Below are 27,783 nucleotides of genomic sequence, written 5' to 3'. Positions count from 1 at the left end.
AGCCCATCAGAAGCCCCCTTACACCACATAAGAAGCTGCCAATCTGATTGGTCGACAGCTCTCCAAGGTGGGACTTGCTACCTGTTGCCAATAGAATCCCTACAGTGCAGAAGGAGGCCATTGAGCCCATACCGACCACAATCCCACCCAGGCCCTATCCCTGTAACCCCATGTATTTACCCTGCTAATCCCCTGGCACTAAGGGGCAATTTAGCATGGCCAATCAACCTAACCCGCACATCTTTGCACTGTGGGAGGAAACCCAGGTAGATATAGGGAGAAAATGCAAACTCCACACAGACAGTGACCCAAGGCTGGAATCGAACCTGGGTCCTTGGTGCTGTGAGGCAGCAGTGCTAACCACTGTGCCACCATGCCACCCCAGTGCTTTCAATGCTTTTGATCACACTGCTGACCCAATAGATCGGCGGTTCCCAACCTTTCCCTTTATGCGGACCACTAGTCATCAAAAGCTTTTGTGGACCACAGCATACATAAACATTTTTATTTACATCGCCTATGGCTGACGAGGGTCAAACTGATACATCAACGGGTATTAAAAAACACAGCCATTTCTAATAGTTCATGATAACACTCATAAATACATTACGATTGTCACGGTACATTTACCCGTACTGGGCCTACCAGTGGAAACAGATAACGCTTACCTAAAGAGAAGGCTAATGTTTTATTTCAACGGATCCACCTGCAGTACCTTTGCAGACCATCAGTGGCCCGTGGACCACAGACTGGGAACCGCTACAGTGGATCCTTTCAAAATTCATCATCCTGGAATGTAGATTCCTCTTTTTGAAATTCTGTACTGAATTTATTCTTCAGTGGCTCTAAGCAGTGTGTTTACTCTTGGATTTTTGCTACACAGGAGATGGCAGAGGCATGTTGGGCAGAATGGCCTCCCTTTGTGATGCAAACATTTTAAATTTATGCTCCCTTATTTTACTGCCCAGGGGAGGCAATGGCCTAGTGGTATTATCGTTGGACTACAAAAACTCAGCTAATGTTCTGGGGACCCGGGTTCAAATCCGGCAGATGATGGAATGTGAATTCAGTAAAAAATATCTGGGATTAAGAATCTACTGATGACCATAAAATCATTGTCGGAAAAACCCATATGGTTCACTAACGATTTTTAGGGAAGGAAATCTGCCGTCCTTACCCGGTCTGGCCTACATGTGACTCCAGAGCCACAGCAATGTGGTTGACTCTCAACTGCCCTCTGAATAAGGGCAACTCGGGATGGGCAATAAACGCTGACCAGCCAGTGACGCCCATGTCCCACGAATGAATAACAAAAAACTCAAATTCAAATTCTCAATTTGCCTTAGCTATTCCACTTATTAGTTGTACCCCATGCTGCCAAAGGCACCATCATTAGCTTATTACCGTCATTGCCTTATGATGTAATGTGGAAAATTGTTCGTGGCAGTACTTTAGTAAAATGGTTGCAAGTGTGTTGAATCTTAACCTATTCCCATTCTGGTAAATAAATACCAATTCCATGTTTTGCTAAGGTTGTACTGCTGCACTCCAGCAACGTTGCTGACTTGGCAGTTTGAAAATAAATACATCCCTTTGTATTTACCTACGTCAAATAGGACCTGAATGCTATTGCCAGAAAGGACCTGCACCTCTATCCGAATCTGAAGGAGGAGCTAACGCGGCTGCAGCACATGGTGGAAACGGTGGAATACAGGTCAGGACAGAGACTGTGTAAATACAAACTGTGCACAACACAGCATAACATAGGAGAACCGTATGGGTGAGAAATTCAAAGCTATATCAGGTGGACGGTGGGTGGAGTTGAAATTAAGGACAAGTGCGGACTCCAAATTTGATCCCTCATCTATGGTAAATTGGCCAATCTCAGTCCCCTCAGTTGTGGGGGTTGGGGGGAGGAAGGCGTTTGGGGGGGGGGGGGTGGGGGAGGTGAGGGTTTGGACTGAAAACCTCAAAGCTCCCGGACTAAGGAGGAAAGGGGGTCCCCAGGGCAAAGTTTCAATCGTGCAAAGTTTGTGAGTGAGTGAGGGTGGGTAAAATCTGGCTTGGTTGTGATGGCCCCCACAGCCAAACAGCCTGCAATATTTACCATCTCGGTTCATGCAGAAAGAGCTGATGAGTTGTCAGATACTTTTGCTGATAACAGCTTTTTATTTCCAGATTTTATTTTTTTTAAAAAAACCAAAACTGAATTAATAAACTGCCCGGGGTGAGAATCGAACTCACGTCACCTGGATTGTTACAACTACAATGCTCCTTTACCCTATAATCTTATCTGTGTGCTTGTTTCTTTGACTGCCTTTGAGTTAGTTAGAAAAATGTTGGAGAGGCTCTATCGTTCGGGTAAGAGCCAAGAATGTTCCAATTGATGGAATATAGAACAGTACAGCACAGAAACAGGCCCTTCGGCCCACAATGATGTGCCGAGCATGACGCCAAATTAAACTAATCCCTTCTGCCTGCCCTTTGTCCATATCCCTCTATTCCTTGCATACTCATGTGCTTATCTAAAAGCCCCTTAAACACCCCTATCGTATCTGCCTCCACCACCACCCCTGGCAGCGCGTTCCAGACACCTACCACCCTCTGTGTAAAAAACTTGTCCCTCACATCTCCTTTGAACTTTCCCCCTCTCACCTTAAGTGCATGCCCCCTAGTATTAGACATTTCAACTCTGGGAAAGAGATTCTGACTGTCAACTTTATCTATGCCTCTCATAATTTTATAGACTTCTATCAGGTCTCCCCTCAGCCTCCGCCGCTCCAGAGAAAACAACCCTAATTCATCCAGCCTCTCCTTATAGCTCATACCTTCAAATCCAGGCAGCGTCCTGGTAAACCTCTTCTGCACCCAACTCCAAAGCTTCCACATCCTTCCTGTAATGTGCTGACCAGAATTGAACGCAATTCTCTAAGTGCGGCCTAACCAAAGTTTTATAAAGCTATAACATGACATCCTGACTTTTGTACACAATGCCCTGACCAATAAAGGTAAGCATGCCACATGTCTTCTTTACCACCTTATCTACTTGCGTGGCCACTTTCGGGGAGCTATGGGCTTGAACCCTAAGATCCCTCTGTACATCAGTGGTGTTTAGGGTCCTGCCATTAACTGTATCCTTACTCTTAACATTGGATGGTGGAGGAATCTGTTCACTTTCATTAGGAAGCTGATGCCCTGCCATGGAGAGAGATGATGTGGAGATGCCGGCGTTGGACTGGGGTGAACACAGTAAGAGTTTTAACAACACCAGGTTAAAGTCCAACAGGTTTATTTGGTAGCAAACACCATTAGCTTTCTGAGCACTGCTCCTTCGTCAGATGGAGTGGAAATGTGCTCTCAAACAGGGCACAGAGACATAAAAATCAAGTTACAGAATACTGATTAGAATGCGAATCCCTACAGCCAGCCAGATCTTAAAGATACAGACAATGTGGGTGGAGGGAGCATTAAGCACAGGTTAAAGAGATGTGTATTGTCTCCAGACAGGACAGCCCGCAAGTCCAGGAGGCAAGCTGTGGGGGTTACTGATAATGTGACATAAATCCAACATCCCGGTTTAGGCCGTCCTCATGTGTGCGGAACTAATTCGCATTGTAATCAGTATTCTGTAACTTGATTTTTATGTCTCTGTGCCCTGTTTGAGAGCACATTTCCACTCCATCTGACGAAGGAACAGTGCTCCAAAAGCTAATGGCATTTGCTACCAAATAAACCTGCTGGACTTTAACCTGGTGTTGTTAAAACTCTTACTATGGAGAGAGATGTCCAGTGGGAACATGGGTCTGGGGGTTAGGAAGAGGTGGTACAGGCTGAAACTTCTTCCCAGAGTTAGTCGCCTCAGTGACACATTCCCAGGGACCCCTGTCCGATCTTGCAAAAGACAGATTAGCTCTCCAAAGGGTGAACTATGCTCGCGATGCAGCAAGCATTTTTATTGATATTCTTTCTGAGTAGGATGGATTAGATGCACAACCACGGGAGATCAATATCCCAGCTTGTTTAAGTGATGTTTTATTACACATTTTTGTGTTAGTGAGGTTACTGGCTCAGCCTGCAGAGCGAAGACACTATCGCCCCGCATTGATGGCATTATCCTGAAATGTTCATTAAAATGGTAAACTTGTTAACACCCTCTTAGTTGTTAACAACACCCTGTGGATGTTCACCTAAATGTCTAAATGGGTTTCTATGCGTGTACTGTGACACTGACTCACAGTGTGACACAGGGTCCAGCATTAACACCATTTATTTACCTCAAATACAGGCCACCAGAGGAATGCAGCCACTTGAGAAAGAAGCAGGTAAAAAAAAACTCCCCTCATTTTTTATATTCCTACTATGCTTGTATACGATAAAGAATGAACGAACGGGTGGACTGGTTATAAAGGGGACTGAATGGTGCATTGGGTTAACCCAAGGTTTAATGTTGAAATTGAGCGAAGATCGATGGTTTGAAGACCTCCTCTGCCGACGTGAAATAGATGGCACAGTGATTAGCACTGCTGCCTCACAACGGGTTCAATTCCGGCCTCGGGTCACTGTCTGTGTGGAGTTTGCACGTTCTCCCCGTGTCTGCGTGGGTTTCCTCTGGTTGCTCCGGTTTCCTCCCACAGTCCAAAGATGTGCCGGTTAGGTTGATTGGACATGCTGAATTAACCCTAGTTAAACATCTTAACATCTCTCGTCTTAACATCTCAGCTGAAGGACAGAAATCGAGAAAGGTATCCTCAAGTTCCACTTTGCTACATTTAAAGAAATATATTAAAATGACAGTATCATGAGGGCTTTGATAAGAGTAAATAACGGGAGATAGTTCCCACTGATTGGAGTTACAGAACTACAGGAGTTATTGTCTGGAATGCACTACATGGAAAGGGTTCTGAAGAAAATTTAATAACTTTTAAAAGTAAATTGGTTTATATACTTGACACAAAAGAGGCTATGGGGAAAGTGCAGGGTGGCGAGGACTCTTTTGAAGAAACTGGCAGAGGCAGTGATCAGCTGAATGGCCTCCTTCGGTGTGTTAGAATGTAACCAGTGATAACATTGGATCTGTTGTAATGTGACCAATGGTAACAAGCTGTAAGAGTCAGCTGACCCAGTGAAGGGCGGCACAGTGGTTAGCACTGCTGTCTCACAGCGCCAGGGACCCAGGTTCAATTCCAGCATTAGGCCACTGTCTGTGTGGGAGTTGGCACTTTCTCCCTGTGTCTACGTGGGTTTCCTCCGGTTTCCTCCCACAATCCAAAGATGTGCAGGTTGGATGGATTGACCATTCTAAATTGCCCCTTAGTGTCCCAAGATGTGTAGGTGAGATGAATTAGCCATGTTAAATGTAGGGGTTATGAGAATAGGGTGGGGAAAAGGGCCTGGGTAAGATGCTCTGTCAGAGAGTGTCAGTGCAGACTCGATGGGCTGAATCCACTGTGTGGATTCTACAAATGACTGAAGTTTCAGGCAATCTCAAGACTGTGAGAGCAGCACAGAGATGTCATTATAGCTCGGTGTGCTTCAATCTGAGCTGTGATGTGGAGTTGCCGGCGTTGGACTGGGGTGGGCACAGTAAGAAGTCTCACAACATCAGGTTAAAGTCCAACAGGTTTATTTGGTAGCACGAGCTTTCAGAGCGTTGTCCCTTCATCAGGTGAGCTGGGCAGCTGTTGGTCTCAAGAATATCCCGACGCCATTGATGTCATGACAAGGGCGCGGTGAATTTGCCCCATCTTTTAGCATGTTCACGGACCAAATTTAATGCACAAATTGGCACTGAATTGGCATTCTCAATCAAACCCATGAGGACAGCTAACCCAATAAAAACTCAGAAGTCGCTCTAGAATTGGATTAATGGAGAGTGATTCTACTCTCCATCTGACCTGTGCATTGCCTGAAACAGAGGGTCCATTTCTCAGCACTGACCCACCCCACCCACCCCAACCCCCTTTAGACCAACGTGATACAACTTAACTTAGTGAAGAAAAACGTTTAAGTTTTTATTCATTAGTCATAAGTAAGGCTTACATTAACACTGCAATGAAGTTACTGTGACACACTCCGGTGCCTGTCTGGGTCAATGCAGCTAACCAGCACATCTTTCAGAATGTGGGAGGAAACCGGAGCACCCGGAGGAAATCCACACAGACACGGGGAGAACGTGCAAACTCCACACAGACAGTGACCCAAGCCAGGAATCGAACCCAGGTCCCTGGCGCTGTGAAGCAGCAGTGCTAACCACTGTGCTACCGTGCCGCCCACAAAAGATGAGTTAAACCTCTGATGTAATGGAGTGAAGACATGTTTACTGGATTGGACCGAACTTGCTGCTCAATATGAACGGTAGAAACAAACCCAATCATGAGGCCAGTGAGCAGAGAAAAAGTTAGAAGGAAAAGGGATAATAAATTTAACTCGTTTATTGATTTAATAAACTTCCATTTGATATCTTGCAACAAATAAGAAACCATAATTGGGAGAACGACAATTTGTGTTGTATTATTTTTTGCGCGTCTTGTCTAATCTGACATGTTCCCCCATAGAACACAAGTTAGAAACATGGAGACAATGGGTGGGATTTTCCGGCCGCACTTGCCCAAGGTCGGAAAATCCTGCCCAAGATCAATGGACCTTTGCATGGTCTGTCCCCCGCCGGCTCCAATTCCCATGGCAGGCAAGACGGGAAAATTCCAGTCAATGTCTGGAGTTTATTGATGGCATTATGGTTCTCCATTTCATCTTTGAGTGGATAGATATAGAATCATAGAATCGGAGAATCATAGAATCCCTACAGTGCAGAAGGAGGCCATTCGGCCCATCAAGTCTGCACTAACCACAATCCCACCGAGGCCCTATGCCCATAACCCGACTTATTTACCCTGCTAATTCCCCTGACACTAAAGGGCAGTTTAGCATGGCCAATCCACCCAACCCGCACATCTTCGGTAATTAAGAATATTGATGCTATTAATAGTAAGAGATACAAGAAAAAAGATCAGGAGAAACCTTTTCACACAGAAGGTCATGGGGCTGTGAAACATGTTGCTGGAATTGGTGATTGAAGCTAAGACTGTGTCAATATTTAGGAAAAGGTTCGAGAGGCACTTGAAGGAAAGGAGAACAAAGGCAGATGTTCATCTGGGATTAAAACAGCTGCCAGAGTGGAGGATAACCATCAACACTAACGGTGTTTGGGTTAAACAGTCTGTTTCCGTGTTGTAAACTCTGCAATTCCGTGACAGCAGAGGAATCAAATTGTCTTCATGTATTTGGTGGGTCAGAAGAACCATCTGGCGCGGCTCACAATAAGTCAAGAAAACTCACATTAATCTAGTTCGCTGCATGCCTTCAGGATGTCGAAACTGTCCTTCATGGTCTATCAGTTATTCAGATGTGTCGAGTCACTAATCGTTTTGTAGACAGAAACGGCAGCCAGTTTGTGCACAGCAAGATTCCACTAAAGGGAACGACTAGTCAAGCTGGGAGAGCTTGTTGAGGGATAGGTTAGGGGGCATAGGCACAAGGTGAAAGGTAACAGATTTAGAAGAGTGGGAAAGAAAGAGTTTTATTTTAGACAGGAAGATGTGAGACTGTGGAATTCAATTCTAGGTGTCGTGGTTCAGGCAGCAACTATGTCAACATTCAAGGTTAGATTGAAATGGTGGCTGAAAGCTAAGGGGATAGAGAGATGGCAGCATTACCTGCTCAGGTGGTGGTTAAACACAGGCACAGACTGGTTGGGGTGAGCAGTTTATTACTATGTGGTAACTTTGATCCAGTGTATCAGGAGCACTCCCCATTCTTGACCAGATAAAGCTATGGGATATTTGACCATCAGAAACAAGTCGATGGTCTTCGTTTAATGTCCTGACAAGTTGGACAATGTAACATTTCCTTTAATACTGCACTGAAGTGTTATATAGAATAGAATTCCTACGGTGCAGAAGAATTTGGCTCATCGAGCCTGAACCAACAACAATTTGATCCATTCCCTATCCCTGTAACTCCATGTATTTACCCGGCTAATCCCCCTGATACTAAGGGGCCATGGCCAATCAACCTAACGCGCTTATCTTTGGAGTGTGGGAGGAAACCGGAGCACCCGAGGAAGCCCACGCAGACACAGGGAGAATGTGCAAACTCCATGCAAACACTCACCCGAGGCCAGAATCAAACCTAGGTCCCTGGCGCTTTGAGACAACAGTGCTAACCACTGCGCCGTCATAGATTATGCACTTACTGTGTTTAAGCAGTACCTTTTAATGCTATAGCCACACCAATCTGCTTCACAGAGGAGAGACACAAGGCGAGGTGTGTGAGTGGCAGCTAAAACACGGTCACCAGGTGGGATTTGGGAAAGACCGAAAACCGGTAGCAATTTGGCGGCCTTTAGAGTGACCTCTCCTGACAGTGGGGCCTCAACAGCTGAAGACTGACCCAACATTGGACGGGTAAAGGGCCAGTAAAAAAATACCTGCTGCAAGAATCTAGATTTTGCCTTAAGATAAGCGCAGTCCGCTCTGGGAAACGCAGCCCTAACGAACAGCATTGCAGTTTGCTCTTTGTGTGATAATGAGAACCAACCAGTGCTGCAGAATGGTTAGGGAGCAACAGAGGGAGAAAGCTGCAAGGTAGACAACCCTGGTTAGAAGCTCTGTTTCTGCAAGTCATTCTTAGGCTTTTCTTGATAAACTGCTGAATAATATTCAAATGGACTGAAATCCTAATCCTTGATATTTAGGACACAGCTAAATGTTTACGCTCTAATACTCTCCGTCTCTGTCTCTGAACAGGTTAAACCTCTGTTCCGTCACTTTAGCCGTACCGATATCTGCCTGCAGCAGAGGGAGCCACTACGCGGCACAGATGAGAGTAAGTTTCAATCGTTCCCCGTTGTTACTGTGTGAGGGGCTCTTGTCAGCTGGACCAGGTGAACTCAAATGAACCAAACCCATAGATGAAAGCAAAATTACTGCGGATGCTGGAACCTGAAACAAAACCAGAAAATGCTGGAAAATCTCAGCAGGTCTGACAGCAACTGTGGAGAGAGAATTGAACCAACGTTTCGAGGCTGGATGACCCTTTGTCCACTTGCACGTGTACGTTGGAGCAAATTGCCTCAGCGCCAGGGACCTGGGTTCGAATCCGGACTTGGGTGACTATATGGAGTTTGCATGTTCTCCTCGCGTCTACATGGGTTTCCTCCAGGTGCTCCGGTTTCCTCCCAAAGATGTGTAGGTTAGGTGGATTGGCAATCTTAAATTGTCCCTTGATAAAAGCAAATTACTGCGGATGCTGAAATCTGAAACCAAAAGAGAAAATGCTGGAAAATCTCAGCAGGTCTGGCAGCATCTGCAAGGAGAGAAAAGAGCTGATGTTTCGAGAAAGGCCTTTGACAAAGGGTCATCTGGACTCAACGTCAGCTCTTTTCTCTTTTTACAGCTGCTGCCAGACCTGCTGAGATTTTCCAGCATTTTCTCTTTTGGTTTTAAATTCTCCCTTGGCGTCCAAAGATGTGTAGGTCGGGGATTAGCGGGGTAAATGTGTGGGGTTATGGGGATAGGGCGGGCGGGTGGGCCTGGGTAAGATGCCCTGACGAAGGGTCATCCAGACTCGAAACATTGGCTCTATTCTCTCCCGCAGAGGCTGTCAGATTTGCTGAGATTTTCTAGCATTTTCTGTTTTTGTGCCAAACCCGCATTAGGAAGGTAAATCTTTCTGATCAGACTGTGTTGAGAGAGTGCATCCTCGCACTGAGGCTTGGGCATGTTCACGCTGAACTGGTTTGCACTGAGCTGCGACGGAAGCGGGACGGTTCACTTGCTGAGCAGGAATGTGGAAGGGGTTGTTGACGCTGTCACTCCGGTGTGTACAAGCACGAAACTGGTGATGAGTCAACATCAGAAGGGGAACGAGTCTGACAAGACTGGCCTTCTAAACAATGGACTTCATACAGCTCAGAGCAACAGGGCAGTAATCAATAATTTACCCAGCAAAGTGTTTATGCATCTCTGGGTGTGCAAAGATATTCCAAACAACCTACGTTTTCTATGTTAATTGGACATTTAATTGTACTCGGGTGTTAGGGATTCACCCTTGCACATGTAAGCAGGAACAGATTGCCTCACAGCGGGTTCAATTCTGTCCTCGGGTCGCCGTCTGTGTGGAGTTTGCATGTTCTCCCCGTGTCTGCGTGGGTTTCCTCCGGGTGCTCCGGTTACCTCCACAGTGCAAAGATGTGTAGGCTAGGTGGATTGGCCAGGCTGAATTGCCCTTCGGGACAGCACGGTGGTTAGCACTGTGCCTCACAGCGCCAGGGACCCGGGTTGGATTCCCGGCTTGGGTCACTGTTTGTACGGAATCTGCACGTTCTCCTCATGTCTGCGTGGGTTTCCTCCGGGATTCCTCCTACAGTCCGAAAGACGTGCTGGTTAGGTGCATTGGCCGTGCTAAATTCTCCCTCAGTGTACCCGAACAGGTGCCAGAGTGTGGCGACTAGGAGATTTTCACAGTAACTTCATTGCAGTGTTAATGTCAGCCGACTTGCGACACTAATAAATAAACTTAAACTTAAAACTTTAGTGTCCAAATGAGTAGATTAGGGAATTAGCGATGTAAATGCATGGGGTTACAGGAATAGGGCGGTCTGGGTGAGATGCTCTGTCAGAGCTTCGGTGAAAGCACGATGGGCTGAATGGCCTGTTTCTGCATTGTAGGGATTCTATGAAATTAAAACTGATATATAATGAGTGTCTCTGTAAATATATTTTTTTTAAACCATATTAATCGATGCCAGTTAACTGTCAGAATAAAATGGAAACTTGATTAATGATCTCTTCGGATTTTATCTTTGAAGACCATTTACAATTGCAGTGGTTTTCTCACGGGATGAGAGGTGGGGAGTTCAAATCCCACCACGGAATTCAATTCCAAGAACAAATCTGGGAATTTTGGGAGCCTGGTGTCAGAACCAGCATCCGGGAAAGATAGGACATGGTCAATAAGAGTCCAACTGAATCATAGAATCCCTACACTACAGCAGGAGGCCATTTGGCCCACTGAGCTTGCACTGACAACAATCCCACCCAGGCCCTATTCCCATAACCCCACGTATTTACCCTGCTAATTCATCCCTGACACTAAGGGGCAATCCACCTAACCCGCAAATCTCTGGAGTGTGGGAGGAAACCGGAACACCCGGAAGGAACCCACGCAGACACGGGGAGAACGTGCAAACTCCACACAGACAGTGACCCGAGGCTGGAATTGAACCCGGGTCCCTGGCCCTGTGAGACAGCAGTGCTAAGCACTGTGCCACCGTGCCGCCACGGCTGGTTTCATGAAAGACCCTGTGGGGAGGAGAGCCTGCCATCTTTGTCTCTCCGACCCAACGTGACTCCAGTTTAATGTTGGATGGTTGCTTCTTTATTGGCCTCTGAGACGGCATAACAAGCCCGACAGACGTACAAACAAAGACAGCCCCCAAAAGCAAAAGCTTTTAATTACCTAAAGACTGAGTTCTAATTATACCCTCCGCAGCCTGGCAATCTGAGTCATAACAACCAAATGTACTGATTAGCCAGGTATAATGTAGATTGTTTGAAATGTTAGCATGGTGTGATAACTGTCTGGAATAGGACATATCATATACATAACTGTATGTGAAACATAGGAGATAGGAGCAGGAAGAGGCCATTTGGCCCTTCGTGCTTGCTCCGCCATTCGTCACGATCATGGCTGATCATCCAACGCAATAGCCTAAATTCTAAAGGAAAAGGTGCTGTTCGGACCACACTTTATGTTTGCTTTGTTGCTTGCTTCTATTTGAATGACCCTGACACTGCTCTTCCTTCCTATTTCTCCCTCTGCCGCCAGTTTTCTGCCGTGTTTACTCGAGCGATCATTCCTACGTGACCATTAAGAGCAGGCTGTCAGCGTCGGTGCAGGAGATTGTACTGTCTGTCGCTGAGAAACTTCAGCACTCGGAGGAGGAGTCAAAGGAGCCAGTGGACAAGAACCTGCTACTGGTTGCCATGAGATCATCGGGGGGTAAGACCTTGTTGCACATTGTGCCTGAAACCCTTCCTTTTCGCAGATCTGACTTATGCATTGATACTTAATAAATATAAAAAACATACCAACCAGAAGTAGGCTATTCAGCCCCTCGGGCCCATTCTGCCAAATCATGGCTGATCTGATACTAACCTCAAATCTGCACCCCACCTACCTCCCGATAGCCTATCACCACCCCCCACACACACATTGCTTATCAATAATCTATCCACTACTGCCTCAAAAATATTCAAAGACTCTGCTTCCACCACCTTGTGAGGAAGAGAGTTCCAAAGACTTGCGACCCTCTGAGAGAAATAATTTCATCTCATCTGGGCAACCATTTATTTTTAAACAGTGACCCCCCTAGTTCTAGATTCTCCCACAGGAGAAAATATCCTCTCTCCTGTCGGCACGGTGGCACAGTGGTTAGCACTGCTGCCTCATAGCGCCAGGGACCCGAGTTCGATTCCCGGCTTGGGTCACTGTCTGTGCGGAGTTTGCACATTCTCCCCGTGTCTGCGTGGGTTTCCTCCGGGTGCTCCGGTTTCCACCCACACTCCGAAAGACGTGCTAGTTAGGTTCATCGGCCATGCTAAATTCTCCCTCAGTGTACCCGAAAAGGTGCTGGAGTGTGGCGACTAGGGGATTTTCACAGTAACTTCATTGCAGTGTTAATGTAAGCCTACTTGTGACAATAAATAAATTTTTTTAAAAACTCTGTCCAAAGATGTGCGGGTTAGGTTGATTGGCTATGCTAAAAATTGCCCCTTAGAGTCCTGAAATGCGTAGGTTAGAGGGATTAGCGGGTAAATGTGTAGGGATATGGGGGTAGGACCTGGGTGGGATTGTGGTTGGTGCAGACTCGCTGGGCCGAATGGCCTCCTTCTGCACTGTAGGGTTTCTATGATTTCTATGATCTATGAAAAAAAACCTCTCAAGATCTTGCATGATTCAATCAAGTCACCTCTTACTCTTCTAAATGCCAGCGGATACAAGCTCAACCTTGTCCAACCTTTCCTCATCAGACAACCCGCCCATCTCAGGTATTTGTGTGGTAAACCTTCTCTGAGCTGCTTCCAACACATTGACATCCATCCTTAAATAAGGTTGATATCGCTACTCCTTTCCTCTTGAGCCGCTGTCTGTTGTTGGTTGGATGCCAAGGACCCTGGCTTCCAGTGGGACTGTGGTGATCTTCACTGTATTATTCCATCCCATCCTTCCATTGCCTCTGGCTTCTGAACAATATGTAGAGTGTTTTCTGCCAAACAATAGCGGGAACGCGCTGTCAGTGAGTCAAACTGTCTCCCCTCACACCTGCCGGAGAACTCAGTTTACACAAAACTCTTTGAAGTAAAAGATATTCTTGACTCTTGAAGTAACTGATACACGTGAGTCAGTCGTCAACCTGTCAGCAGTAAGCCCAAGTATCTTTAATGAGTAACCTGTCTATAGGCCGAGGCTGATAGTGCAGGGCACCACCAAGTTTAAAAAGAGAAAGCAAGGTTTGCATTTATTTAGCACCTTTCATGACTTCTGGGTTCCCAAAGCTCTTTACAACTAGTGACTGTTGTAAGCAGCAACTGATTCTCACACGGCAAGACTCCACAATCAGGAATGAATTAACGATCGGATTGTGTTCCAGTGATTTTGATTGCAGGGCAGGAAGAACATGCTTGCTTTTCTTCGAATAATATAAAGGGTGGCACTGCTGCGGCACAGCTCCAGGGACCCAGGTTCGACTCCGGCCTTGGGTGACTGCCTGTGTGGAGTTTGCACATTCTCCCCGTGCCTGCGTGGGTTTCCTCCGGGTGCTCCGGTTTCCTCCCACAGTCCAAAGATCATAGAATCCCTACAGTGCAGAAAGAGGCTCATCGAGCCTTCATCGACCACAATCCCACCCAGGCCCTATTCCCTTAATTCCACATATTTTACCCTGCTAATCCCCTATCACTAGGGTCAATTTAACACGGCCTATCAACCTAATCTGCACATCTTTGGACTGTGGGAGGAAACCGGAGCACCTGGAGGAAACCCACGCAGACACGGGGAGAACGTGCAAACTCCACACAGACAGTGACATGAGGCCAGAATTGAATCCGGGTCCCTGGAGCTGTGAGGCAGCAGTGCTAACCACTGTGCCATCGTGCCACCCGTAAGATGTGCAGGTTAGGTAGATTGGCAATGCTAATTTGCCTCTTAGTGTCCCAAGATGTGTAGGTTAGATGGGATTAGCGTGGTAAATGCATGGGGTTACGGGGAATAGGGCAGGGTTTGGGCCTGAATAAGATGCTCTGTTGGAGAATCAGTGCAGATTCGATGGGCTGAATGGGCTCCTGCACTGTAGGCATTCTATGGATTCTATGAAGGGATCTTTTACATCTACCTGAGGGAGCAGATAGAGCCTCAGTTTAACATTTCATCTGAAAGACGGCTCCTCCAACAGTGCAGCACTCCCTCAGTACAGGCACTGGAGCAGCCGACTATAGATCCTGTGTGCAAGTCTCCAGGCTGGGTCCTGAGCCCGTAACCTTCTGACTCAGAGGTGAGCCCAAAGCTAATACCTTACAACCACGTAAATTAGCAAGCAGTGACACCACGCTTGGAATTGGATGATTGCAGACTGGAGGAGTTACAACATGTAGAGTCTGTTACAGGAATGAATCTTTGGTTTTAATACAGCAGGGAAGAGGAGCAAGTTGATAGTGAATTTGAATCTTAGGAGGGAGCAAGGGAGTACCAAGTGGAGCTGTCACAAAGTGAGGACGCCACAAGAGAGTCCTGTTGAAAAATTACTTTAAGCTCAGAGAACAAGTAGATAGATTTTAGTCAGCATGCTGTAACTGTGGCTGCAATGCCGCAATGTTTTTGGTGGAATTAATAGTTTATCTAAAACAGAGACTGGAGTATGGGGAAGGTGAAAAGCAGATAAGAATTGTCTGGGCATAAATTTCAAATGTGTCTGTGTTCACTCCTAAACTGCGGCTGTAACGTTCAGCCAAGACTCCCATCTTCCTCAATAAAAACAGAAGGTTCTGGAAAAACTCAGCAGGTCTGGCAGCGTCTGTGGGGAGACAAACAGAGTTAACGTTTTTGAGTCCAAGATGACCCTTCTCCATCTTCTTCGCTGCCTCAGTGAGCCCTGTGCTTCCGACATGACCCGCAAACGTGTTGCTTTCATTTTGCAGAGAAGACGATGTTCCGGTTGGATGAGGATTCCGTCTTTACGACCTTGGGCGTCAACACTCATCTCTTCGCCTGCACGAAGGAGTCCGTGGAGTCACTGGTGAGATAGGAACTTCCTGTCGCATTTCAGAAGTGTCATCTGTGTTTTTCAGATCCCTCCATGGTCTTTGTACATTCCCACCTCAATAACCTCTTCAAAACCCAGCAACCCTCTGAGACCTCTCTACTCCTTCATCCCTGGCCTCTTCCATATCCCCTGTTTCCATTGCTCCACCATCGATGGAAACTGTCTTTGATTTGATTTATTATTGTCCCGTGTATACAGTGAAAAGTTTTGTTTTTTGAGCGCTATACAGACAAAGCATACCATTCATAGAGAAGGAAAGGAGAGAGTACAGAATGTAGTGTTACAGTCATAGCTAGGGTGTAGAGAAAGATCAACTTAATGCGAGGTAGGTCCATTCAAAAGTCTGAGGGCAGCAGGGGAGAAGCGGTTCTTGAGTCGGTTGGTACGTGACCTCAGACTTTTGCATCTTTTTCCCGACAGAAGAAGGTGGAAGAGAGAATGTCTTATGATTATGCTGGCTGCTTTGCCGAGACAGCGGGAAGTGTAGACAGAGTCAATGGATGGGAGGGTGGTTTGCGTGATGGATTGGGCTACATTCACGACCTTTTGTAGTTTCCTGCGGTCTTGGTCAGAGCAGGAGCCATACCAAGCTGTGATACAACCAGAAAGAATGCTTTCCATGGTGCATCTGTAAAAGTTGATGTGAGTCGTAATCCTACATTCTGGAATTCTCTCCCTGAAGCTCTGCACCTCCCTACCTACCTCTGATCCTTTAATGCACTCCATCAAATCCACCATTCAACCAAGCTTTTAGTCATCTACCCTAATATCATCTTACAGGGCTGGGTGCCAAGTTTTGTTGGGTACTGCTCTTGTGGTATGTTTTGAAGTATTTTACTACATTAAAGATGGTATATGGTTGCATAGTTATTGGTGGTGTTTGAGGAGAAGATAGTTTAAGTCTGAGATTTGGTGGGGTGGGGGATGTTAAGCAAGCTATTTTGACGACAGAAATTGGAGTGTAAGGGACAGTTTATTTCTTTAATTAATGTAAAATGTGGCAATGTTTTAATTGTTAGTAACTTAATTATATTGGTAACTTTAACTTGTATTTATAGAGTGCCTTTGCTGTAATGAAACAACACCAGATGCTTTACAGGAGCATTTATAGAACAAAATACTGCACTGAACTACGCAAGGGAATATTAGGTCAGGTGACTAAAGACATGGTCAAAGAGGCAGGTCTTAAAGAAGGAAAGTGAGGCAGAGAGGGTCAGGGAGAGAATTCCAGAGGCCTAGGCGACTGAAGGCATGGCCACCACTGGAGAAATATTATAATCCACAGGAGGCCAGAATTAGAAGAGCTTCGATATTTCGGAAGGTTGTGGGGCTGGAGAAGGTGGCAGAGCACAGTAAGTGTTTTAACAACACCAGGTTAAAGTCCAACAGGTTTATTTGGTAGCAAATACCATTAGCTTTCGGAGCGCTGCTCCTTCGTCAGATGGAGTGGAAATGTGCTCTCAAACAGGGCACAGAGACACAAAAATCAAGTTACAGAATACTGATTAGAATGCGAATCCCTACAGCCAGCCAGATCTTAAAGATACAGACAATGTGGGTGGAGGGAGGGGGCTAGTGTCGTCCTGACACTAAGGGGCAATTTAGCATGGCCAATCCACGTAACCCGCACATCTTTGGACTGTGGGAGGAAACCGGAGCACCCGGAGGAAACCCACGCAGACACGGGGAGAATGTGCAGCCTCCACACAGACAGTGACCCAAGCCGGGAATTGAACCGGAATCCCTGGCGCTGTGAGTGAAGCGGCAGTGCTAACCACTGTGCCACCCCGTGCCGTCTTAAAAGGCCTGTAGGTGGCCATTAAGTGGTCTGAATAGGTGAAAGGACAGGTTTCCTTCCTGCCCAACCGTGAAATTGCATCTGGGTCGGGGAGGGTAGAATCTGGAGGGGGGGTTCACGTCCATGCAATGTTGCACTTGCATTCCCCCCCCCCCTCCCACCGCCCCCACCACCTTGGCAACAGAATCCACCCTGGGGGGAGCGTAAAATAGTGCCCAGTGTGTCGGTGAGCAGGAGTGACAGGGGACTGGGAGTTGCTGCGAGTTAAAATACAGGCAGCAGAATTTTGGACGACCTCAAGTTTGCAGAGGATAGAAGGTGGGAGAGCAGCCAGGAGTGGGTTGGAATAGTTGCGTCTGGAGCTAGTGAAAGCCTGAGTGATAAGGAACAAAGGACTGTACCAGTCCGTGCTAGCATACGCCAGGCAGCCTCAAACTGTGCCAAACCTCACCAGCCAATGCAAAACTCTCCTGCCTGTCCCAAACTATCTCTGTTCAGAATGAATTGTGATGAACGCAAGTGCCACGTGACTACCCGTTACTAAGCAAGGGGACTGTGGTTGTTAGATTGAGGAGCGTTTCAGAAGTAACTCAGTTCCATAAAGAGAGGGCACAAGATTAATATAGCAACAAATGGCTGGCTTGGTTTGGAGAATGTCTCTCGATTGCATTTTCTTGTTTCACTTCCTCATTGTTAACAGTGTGTTCAATCAATATGCTGACTTAAAGCGGAGACCTTTAAACCCACGGCCAATCGTCCTTTATTTGTGTTGAGGCAGCTTATCGAAACCTGGGAAAGGTTTTTACAAGCAGCCCAAACACCAAGGTTCGGAACAGGGAAATAAATTCCGATCCGTGATCCTCTGGAATACCTTGATCCTTCTGACCCCATTGCATGCGATATATAAACACAAATTATTACATTCTGATTGTCATAGAGTTCCTGCAGGTGGCAGCTGTGATTCATTTGGCAGCATTCTGGCCTCTGAGTCAGAAGTAATTTTGGGTTCAAGGCTCACTCCAGCACTTAACTCAAAGAAGCTGACATGTCAGGGCAGTATTCAGAGAGTGATGCACCGTCAGATGTGGTGGCTTTCGGATGGAAACCCGTGTCCCTTTCTGCCCTGTCAGACAAAAGCAAAACAACTCACTGTCTCGCAAAAGGTCACGGGAGTTATCCCCAGTGTCCTGGCCAATATTTACCCTTCGATCAAAATAAAAAGCAGCTTATCTGATTGTTCTCACGTTTATAGAATTGTAGAATCGCTACAGTGCAGGAGGAGGCCGCTCGGCCCATCGAACCTCTACCGACAGCAATCTCACCCAGGCCCTATCCCCATAACCTCACGTATTTACCCTGCTAACCCACCCCAACACTAAGGGGCAATTTAGCATGGCCAATCCACCTAACCCGCACATCTTTGGACCATGGGAGGAATCCAGAGCACCCGGAGGAAACCCACGCAGACGCAGGAAGAACGTGCAGACTCCGCACAGTCACCCGAGGCTGGAATCAAACCCGGATCCCTGGCGCTGTGAGGCAGCGGTGCTAACCGCTGTGTTGCCATATTTGTGGGATCTTGCTGTGTACACATTGACAGCACATTTCCTAAATTACAACAGTGACCATGCATTGGCTGTAAAGTGCTTTGGGGCGTCCTGCGGTCATGAGAGGTGCTATATAAATTCAGGGCTCTTCTGTTCTATGGTGGGAGAGTAAAGGTGTGGTGTAAGCAGGACCTGCCTCGGTGATGGTGGCGCTCCCACTGGCATTCAATGCTGAGCATTGCACATAATGGGTGGCGTGGTGGCACAGTGGTTAGCACTGCTGCCTCACAGCGCCAGGGACCCAGGTTCGATTCCCGGCTTGGGTCACTGTCTGTGCGGAGTCTGCACGTTCTCCCCGTGTCTGCGCGGGTTTCCTCCGGGTGCTCCGGTTTCCTCCCACAGTCCGAAGGACGTGCTGGCTAGGTTCACTAGCCATGCTAAATTCTCCCTCAGTGTACCCGAACAGGTGCCTGAGTGTGGCGACTAGGGGATTTTCACAGTAACTTCATTGCAGTGTTAATGTAAGCCTGTTTGTGACCCTAATAAAGAAACTTTAAACTTTAATTGATGAGTGAATGAATGAGATACTGGTGTGCGACAGGCTCTTATACATTTCCACCCCAGGAGGAGGAAGCCGGAGAAAATGTGCTTCAAACTAAATTTCACCTCAAAAATAATTCCTCCCAGTGCAATAGGTGGCTGCTTCCTTACTGCTAAACACAAACATCTGCACTGTAGGGATTCTATTCAATGATTCTAAACTATCAGCATTTAAACAAATAGTTTTATTCCATGATTTAATCAAAGGATGAACTGTAAACACATTCCTGCTGAGATTAAGTGAACCAATTATGCGTTTTCCATTGAGCCAATTAATATTTGCACAGTAAACTCTTTCTAGAAATCTTAACTGTTAGTGGGTTTATCCCAGGCCACACCTAATTAAGGTAGTGAAATATATTTACTCAACCTACCCTCGCTTTTCTAATGATCTTAATTCTTGTCTAACCTCAATGTTAAATGGATGGCAAATATCAGGGTTTTGCTTAGAGCTGTCCCTTTGAAGTATAATACTAAATATGCCAAAAATACACAGCATGTATATCAGTATCGGTAAACTCAACTTGTTTCAGCTCATTTATTAAATAACCAATGTAATTCTCATGTTTATAACATTGCTTTCAGTTCTATGGTAGCAGGAGCTCCGGAATTATAGAATCCCTACAGGGCAATTCGGCCCATCAAGCTTGCAGCGACAACAATCCTACCCAGGCCCTATCCCCATAACCACACTAGTCCCCCTGACATTCAGGGGTGCTTTTATATGGCCAATCAATCTAACCCGCACATCTTCAGACTGTGGGAGGAAACCCGGAGGAAACCCTTGCAGACAAACATGCAGACTCCACACAGACAGTCCACCCCAGGTAGGAATTGAACCCGGGTCCTTGGCGCTGTGAGGCAGCAGTGCTAATCACTGTGCCACTGTGCGACCCATATGTCAGTCACATATATGTCAATCCCTCAGAAAGATTACCTGTGTAAAGGTGGACTCCCTGACATTTGGCCTAAACAATTAGTCTCAAAATTCCGACTTTTACATCAGCATACGTCAGTGGCACAGTGGTTAGCAGTGCTGCCTCACAGCACCAGGGTCCTGGGTTCAGTTCTGGCCTCGGGTCACTGTCTGTGTGGAGTTTGCACATTCTCTCCGTGTCTGCGTGGGTTTCCTCTGGGTGCTCCAGTTTCCTCCCACACTCCAAAGATGTGTGGGTTAGTTGATTGGCCGTGCTAAATTGACCCTTAAACGAGATTAGCAGGGTAAATATGTGGGGTTATAGGGATAGGGCCTGGGTGGGTTGGTCGGTGCAGACTTGATGGGCCGAATGGCCTCCTTCTCCACTGCGAGGATTCTATGTACTCGATCAACATCATTAAAAAGCACTGCTGTTTGTGGGTGTTTGCTGAGTGAAAATTAGCTGCCACGTTTCTAACAGTGACTACACTTCAACAAGTACGTAATTGGCTGTAAAGTGCTTGGAGACATATGGTGGTCATGAAAAGCATTACATAAATGCAAGTTTTTTTTAGGATGAAAGAGAGGTGTAGCGTGGAACGATTAAAACTCTAAATGCTCAAAAGACCAGAATTAGAGGAGCACAGATATCTGGCAGGGTTGTGGGGCTGGAGGACATAACAGAGATAAGGAAGGGCAAGACTTGAAGAGTAGTTTCAAAACAAGAATGGGAATTTTAAGCTGTTCAAGATTTTTTAAAAATCAAGTTGCTGCTTGCACAGGTGCCAATGTAAGTCATCGACCACACAGTTGTTAGTGAAACAAGGACTTGTTGTCAGTTAAGAAACGGGCAGAAATTTGGCTTGACCTAATTGGAGCCATCCCAGAACTAGCCCAATGGCTTGGAGCTAAACATTTGTAGGTACACTTGCCATTGCAGGACTTGGGGATGTAATCGAGGCTGGCATTTCCGTGCGGTACTGAAGGGGTGCAGCATGGTCAACGGTGCTGCCTTTCAGATGAATGTCCTGTTTGTCAGTTCAGGTGGATGTAAAAGTGGTTGAAAGGACAAGGAAATTTCCCAGTTATCCCAGTCAAATATTGCTCCCTTAGCCAATACTTTTATAAAAAGATTATCTAGTGATGGATCAGTTTGCTGATTGCGAGGATTGGCTCTGCTCAGATCGCCCATCCTGATTACCTCCGTGACCTCTGTGATTACACTTGGGTTGAGAAAGATTTTGAGTTGTTCTCGGGACAAGTTCTGTCCGAGTGAATCGTCCACCTTGGAATAATAGAGCAATTCCAATCATTGTCAAGAAAATCATGGCCCAGATCTTCCTTCTTCGGAGAGTCAGAGGCCAAACCCCCAAAATGTGCTACAGGATCCCGCAGAGGTCCCCAACACAATGTTTCCGTAGGAATTACCTGGGAAGTTTGGACTTCTGATGAGCAACTTCCTGGCAGCCTCCAAAAATGTCTCCGACTCATAGATGGAGTCGGAGACTTTGGGCTGTTCCGAGTAGCAGCAGAGTGGTAACCTACGAAATGTTTGACCGAAAAATCCTACTCTACCTTTAGGGTAACAATGCAACTGAGCATCACCCCCTCCCTCCTCACCGCCACACCCCTACCCCACCACCTGCCCACATGCCTCCATCTTTGAACCATCAGCACCCCTCCCCCACCTCCACTAACCCCACATATCCTGACCTCCACCCCCAACCCTGATGCCCTGACTCTCCACTGATCCGACCTCACCACCTTACCCAGCAGGCATCCTGCACCCTTACCTTACCTTCCGCCAGGAAAAGGATACAAAAGTCTGAGGTCACGTACCAACCGACTCAACAGCAGCTTCTTCTCTGCTGCTGTCAGACTTTTGAATGGACCTACCTTGCATTAAGTTGATCTTTCTCTACACCCTAGCTATAACTGTAACACTACATTCTGTACTCTCTCATTTCCTTCTCTATGAGCGGTATGTTTTGTCTGTATAGCGCGCAAGAAACAATACTTTTCACTGTATGTGAATACATGTGACAATAATAAATCAAATCAAACCACTTACCTCACCCACCCTACCCACTTATGTTCTCCCCCTGAAACACTTAGCCACTTACATTCCCCGGGCTACCTCGTTATCCACTTGTGTTCCCCAGCCTTTGCCCTTACCCACTTACTTTACCCATCTTACCCCTTCCCCACTAAGCTTCTCTCCGCAGTTTTACAAAGAAACTTTGGGATATTTAAACTTGTTATTTATCAGAATACAGTAAGTCGAGCTGTAAAAAGGGCATGTGTGGCTCGTCTTCCCCCGACGATCCAAGGCTATGAAACAGCTGCCGGGATTTTACAACCTCGCTCGGGCGAGGCTCCTAAAATCCCGCCCGAGGCCAACGGAGAATTCCGTTCTGCGAGCCTCGCCTGCCCAGATTCCAGGGGCGAGCGAAGCGGTAAAATTCCGGCTGCAAGCAGCTCCATTTCTGAAGAAGTGGTGAACAGAAGCCATGGCCAGAAATGTGGAGTCTCTGGCGTGGTGCAGAGAAGGAATCTGAGGAATTGAGTTTAGAAATCGGGAGATAATGCTGCAGCTGTATAGGGCCCTGGTCAGGCCCCACCTGGAGTACTGTGCCCAGTTCTGGTCGCCTCATTACAGAAAGGATGTGGAAGCCATAGAAAGGGTGCAGAGGAGATTTACATGGATTTTGCCTGGATTAGGTGGCATGCCTTATGAGGATAGGTTGAGAGAGCTAGGTCTTTTCTCCTTGGAGAGGCGAAGGATGAGAGGTGACCTGATAGAGGTGTATAAGATGTTGAGGGGTATTGATAGAGTGGATTCTCAGAGGCTTTTACCCAGAGCTGAAATGGTTGCCACAAGAGGTCACAGGTTTAGGGTGGTGGGGAGTAGGTATAGAGGAGATGTTAGGGGTACGTTTTTCACTCAGAAGGTGGTGGGTGCGTGGAATCGGCTGCCGGTAGTGGTGGTGGAGGCGGATTCGATAGGGTCTTTTAAGAGACTTTTGGATAAGTTCATGGAAGTTAGTAAGATAGAGGGTTATAGGTAAGCCTAGTAGGTAGGGACATGTTCGGCGCAACTTGTGGGCCGAAGGGCCTGTTTGTGCTGTAGCTTTTCTATGTTCTATGTTCTAAGTAGCAACAGAGTGGCAGCCTGACTGTAATTGCCACTCCTCAGAATGGCAGAGCAGACTCGATGGGCTGAATGGCCTAATTCTGCTCCGATATCTTATGGCCTTATGGTTTTAGCGTTGGCTCAAACCCATTGGTTCTTTATCAGCTGTTGGGTCCATTAGAATTTCAGAAGGTCAAAAAGTGGTTTTCGTTATTAAATGGGCACCAGTGTCCTTGCTGAAAATGATTGCAGATGTAACACTGACTAACGGTATGTGAATGCTGACCATTGATTGTCATTGTGTGGTGATTCACAGGTTCCACCGCCTGCTATCGAACGCCTCCCTCACGAAGGACCAGAAATCAATGAAACCAACATGGTGGAAATGGCCAATCAGCTCACAATGTTTGACTGGGAGCTTTTTAATTGCGTGCATGAGGTACTAATCTCCCGCAAGTCTTCAACCTCACCTTTTAATGCATATGTTTATAGAGGAGGCGATGGCCTAGTGGTATTATCGCTAGACTATTAATCCAGAAACTCAACTAATGTTCTGGGGACCCGGGTTCAAATCCCCCCACAGCAGATGGTGGAATCTGAATTTAATAAAAAATATCTGGAATTACCATGTCGATTGTCAAGACAAACCCATCTGGTTCACTAATGTCCTTTAAGGAAGGAAATCTGCTGTCCTTACCTGGTCTGGCCTACATGTGATTCCAGAACCACAGCAACGTGGTTGACTCTCAACTGCCCTCTGAAATGTTCCAGGGCAACTAGAGATGGGCAGTAAATGCTGGCCAGCCAGCGACGCCCATGTCCCATGAATGAATAAAAATAAATAATATGAGTGGTATAAAGGTAATGTCACTAGACGAGTAATCCAGAAATCCAGGCTAATACTCTGAGAACATGCGTTAAAATCCCACCATGGCAGCTGATGGAACTTAAATTCAATTCATTAATAAAATTCAATTAATTAATCCAAAGAAAATCCAAGAATCAAAACTGATCTGAGTAACCATCTCAAAACCATCTTTGATTATCAGAAAAACCCATCTGGTTCACTAATGCCCTTCAGGGAAGGAAATCTGCCGTCTTTACCTGCTCTGGCCTACATGTGACTCCAGGACCACAGCAATGTGGTCAACCCTTAACAGCCATCAAAGGACAAATATGATTGGGCAACAAAGATTGGCATTGACGTCCACGTCCCAGAAGAATACATTTTTTAAAAAGTTATTGCATACTGCTTTAAGGGAAATTGGAAAGGCGAATAGCAAAGCGTGGTCAAGGAGCAGCTGGATAAAGACGCAAGGGAGAAGGGAAGAGGGAGATTGGGTCAGGAAGAGAGGGGTGAAGGAGGCTTGCATGGGGCATAAACACTGGCAGGGAGTGGTTGGGCTGAGTGTCCTGTTTCTGCGTTGTCCGTTCTGTCTGTTCCATGGTGACATGTGGCTGGCTTCCTTACAGTTGGAGCTGATCCATTATGTTTTCCGGAACGAGAGCATCAGGAGGCGAACGGCGAACCTGGAGCTGGTGCTTCAGCGGTGCAGTGAGGTGCAGCACTGGGTGGCGACTGAGATACTGATGTGTGAACGCCTGGGCAAACGCGTGCAGCTCCTCAAAACCTTCATCAATATCGCTGCCCTGTAAGTGCTGCCCCAGATTTAAGGTCTATGTGAGAGGAGAGCAGAAAGCTGGTGGAATGCAATGAGAACTGTAGCAGCATGGTTTTACCCCATCGAGCCTGCACCGACAGCAATCCCGCCCATGTCCTACCCCCGTAACCCCACATATTTACCCTGCTAATCCCCCCTAACACTAAGGGGCAATTTAGCATGGCCAATCCACGTGACCTGCACATCTTTAAGACTGTGGGAGGAAACCGGAGCACCCGGAGGAAACCCTCGCAGACACAGGGAGAACGTGCAAACTCCACGCAGACAGTGACCCGAGGCCAGGATTGAACCTGGGTCCTTGGCGCCATGAGGCAGCGGTGCTAACCACTGTGCCACCGTGCCTCCCCACCCGGGTCCTCATGCTGCCAAAGCACACGCTCTCCACTGAGCTACGTCACCACCCCTAAGATACCCCTGTATCTGTGCTGAGTGAGTGCCAGCTTGCCTTACTGAGTGCCCTTGTTTCTAGCTCAACAGATTGCGGGTTGGAGTCCTGCTATAAACCGGTGCACAGAATTTAGGATGATGCTTTTTTTTTCATAATTGTCGGAGGTGCGGATTTTCTCCTGGGGTCCTCCAGGTGAAGGTAAAATGTCTTGTGGCACTTTGTGGAATTTAAATTCAATTAAAACAAAAATGGAACTGAAGACTAGGCACAGCAATGGTGGCCACGAAACTATTATTGATTGTAAAGCCAATCAAGCTGGTTCGCTTTAGGGAAAGTCTGCTGCTCTTGCCTGGTCTGGCCTACATCTGACCCCTGACCTCTTAACTGACCTCTGAAATGGCCTAGTTCGTCACCCAGTTCAAGGACATTTAAGGAATGGGTGACAAATGCTGGTCTTGCCAGAGGTACCCGCATCCCAGCAAAGAATAAGTTTAAAGTTTATTTATTAGTGTTTTTTGATTTGATTTGATTGCTTTGATTTATTATTGTCACGTGTATTAGTATACCGTGAAAAGTATTGTTTCTTGTGCACTATTCAGACAAAACATACCATGCATTGAAAAGGAAAGGAGAGGGTGCAGAATGTAGGGTTATAGTCATAGCTAGGGTGTGGAGAAAGATCATCTGAATGCAAGGCAGGTCCATTCAAAAGTCTGAAGGCTTACATTAACATTGCAATGAAGTTACTGTGAAAATCCCCTAGTCGCCACACTCTGACGCTTGTTCGGGTACATCGAGGGAGAATTTAGCATGGCCAATGCATCTAACCAGCACGTCTTTCAGACTGTGGGAGGAAACCGGAGCACCCGGAGGAAACCCACGCAGACACGGAGAGAATGTGCCGACTCCACACAGACAGTGACCCGAGCCGGGACTCGAACCCGGGTCCCTGGTGCCGTGAGGCAGCAGTGCTAACCGCTGTGCCACCGTGCCGCCTGTAAATGTCATGCAAATCTTTATAACTGAGCTCAGTGCTGCCAAGGTGCAGCGACCCCCTACAACTGACCCCCCCACACCCGGGGCTAGGGAAAAGGTAAACAAAATCAGCCCAAGTTCCCTGCTCCAGATTGCGATCCAATCATTGATCTTTAGCTTAGAAACCTCTGCCCGTGAGATGGGAATATCAAGGTCGGCTGTGACCCCAGGCCCAGTGATGGCGAGGCTGACAGATTACCAGCAGGTGAGATACAGGAAGCTGCCTTTCCACCAGTTCAGGAGAAGTAGGAAAGAAGATAAAGGAAGTTTACTGGAAATGATAAAAATCGCCCTTGCCAGGTGAACGAGCTGGAGCAGTTGAGATAAAGAACGCTGTTTACGATAAGGCCCGGGGAGTACTCCATCCAGCGTGAATCAGATAGTACTTTCTGCAGGCAGTCTAGACATATCACACAGACCGCACAAGATAATCAGTGGCTTCAGTTTCAGGGCAACCACAACATCTGCCATTCGCAGAGCTTACAGGGGGTGTCTGTTGACTGACTCCGCCCAGTGTGAGTGTCGGCTGTGAATCACAAAGCGGGTGGCGTGCAGTCAACGAGACTTGTTGTCTAAAGTTCACATTCCTTAAGCTGACAGCTCCCTCAGCACCTGTTCAAGTAACCTAAACATCAGCACTGCAAATCCTGGTGTTACAGAGCTGAACTCCTGCCATCTGTAAAACCTCTCTGGCTTAATGGCTAGCTCGCAGTAATTGGTCGTCGTGCTGTAACTCTCACACTCACCGCAACAAGTGTGAGCATGGAGGAGTGATCCTGTGCTGTTTGGAATGTAAATACCATTAATCCATAGGTGTCGATAAACTTAACTGGATATCATTGCCAGCTAATATACTGGACCCTCTGAACAAGCTGGAATAGTAATAGAATCATAGCATCCCTACAGTGCAGAAGGAGGCCATTTGGCCCATCAAGTCTGCACTGACTGTCTGACAGAGTTTCTTACCCAGGCCCTCTCCCCCACCCTATCCCTGTAACCCCACACATATACCACGGCGAATCTATCTAACCTAGATTTCTTTGGACACAAAGGGGCAATTTACTATGGCCAATCCACCTAACCCGCACATCTTTGGACTATGGGAGGAAACCGGAGCACCCGGGGGAAACCCACACAGACACGGGGAGAACGTGCAAACTCCACAAGGCTGGAATCGAACCCGGGTCCCTGGCGCTGTGAGGCAGCTGTGCAACCATTGTGCCACCGAGCTGCCCAGTCTGGAGTTCCCTTCCTAAACCCTCATGTCATTCCTTCTCTTCCACCTTTAAAAAATCCGACCTTTTT

At 46.9% G+C, this 27,783-nt stretch overlaps 1 protein-coding gene across 1 annotated transcript in view; it reads left to right on the top strand.

The window, feature by feature from the left end:
* Positions 1 to 27,783, top strand: part of rapgefl1 (Rap guanine nucleotide exchange factor (GEF)-like 1) — a 114,549-nt gene that overhangs the window by 70,308 nt on the left and 16,458 nt on the right. The window contains exons 5-11 of the mRNA XM_078224134.1: positions 1,617 to 1,714; positions 4,286 to 4,322; positions 8,805 to 8,883; positions 11,887 to 12,060; positions 15,255 to 15,352; positions 23,690 to 23,812; positions 24,847 to 25,025. Of these exons, the coding sequence (XP_078080260.1) occupies positions 1,617 to 1,714; positions 4,286 to 4,322; positions 8,805 to 8,883; positions 11,887 to 12,060; positions 15,255 to 15,352; positions 23,690 to 23,812; positions 24,847 to 25,025 (788 nt within the window). The remainder of the gene's footprint in view (positions 1 to 1,616; positions 1,715 to 4,285; positions 4,323 to 8,804; positions 8,884 to 11,886; positions 12,061 to 15,254; positions 15,353 to 23,689; positions 23,813 to 24,846; positions 25,026 to 27,783) is intronic.

Source organism: Mustelus asterias, chromosome 11 (assembly GCF_964213995.1).
Source record: "Mustelus asterias chromosome 11, sMusAst1.hap1.1, whole genome shotgun sequence".
NCBI lineage: Eukaryota > Metazoa > Chordata > Chondrichthyes > Carcharhiniformes > Triakidae > Mustelus > Mustelus asterias.
Note: the sequence above shows the minus strand (reverse complement) of the source record. Positions and strands in the feature narration are given on the sequence as shown.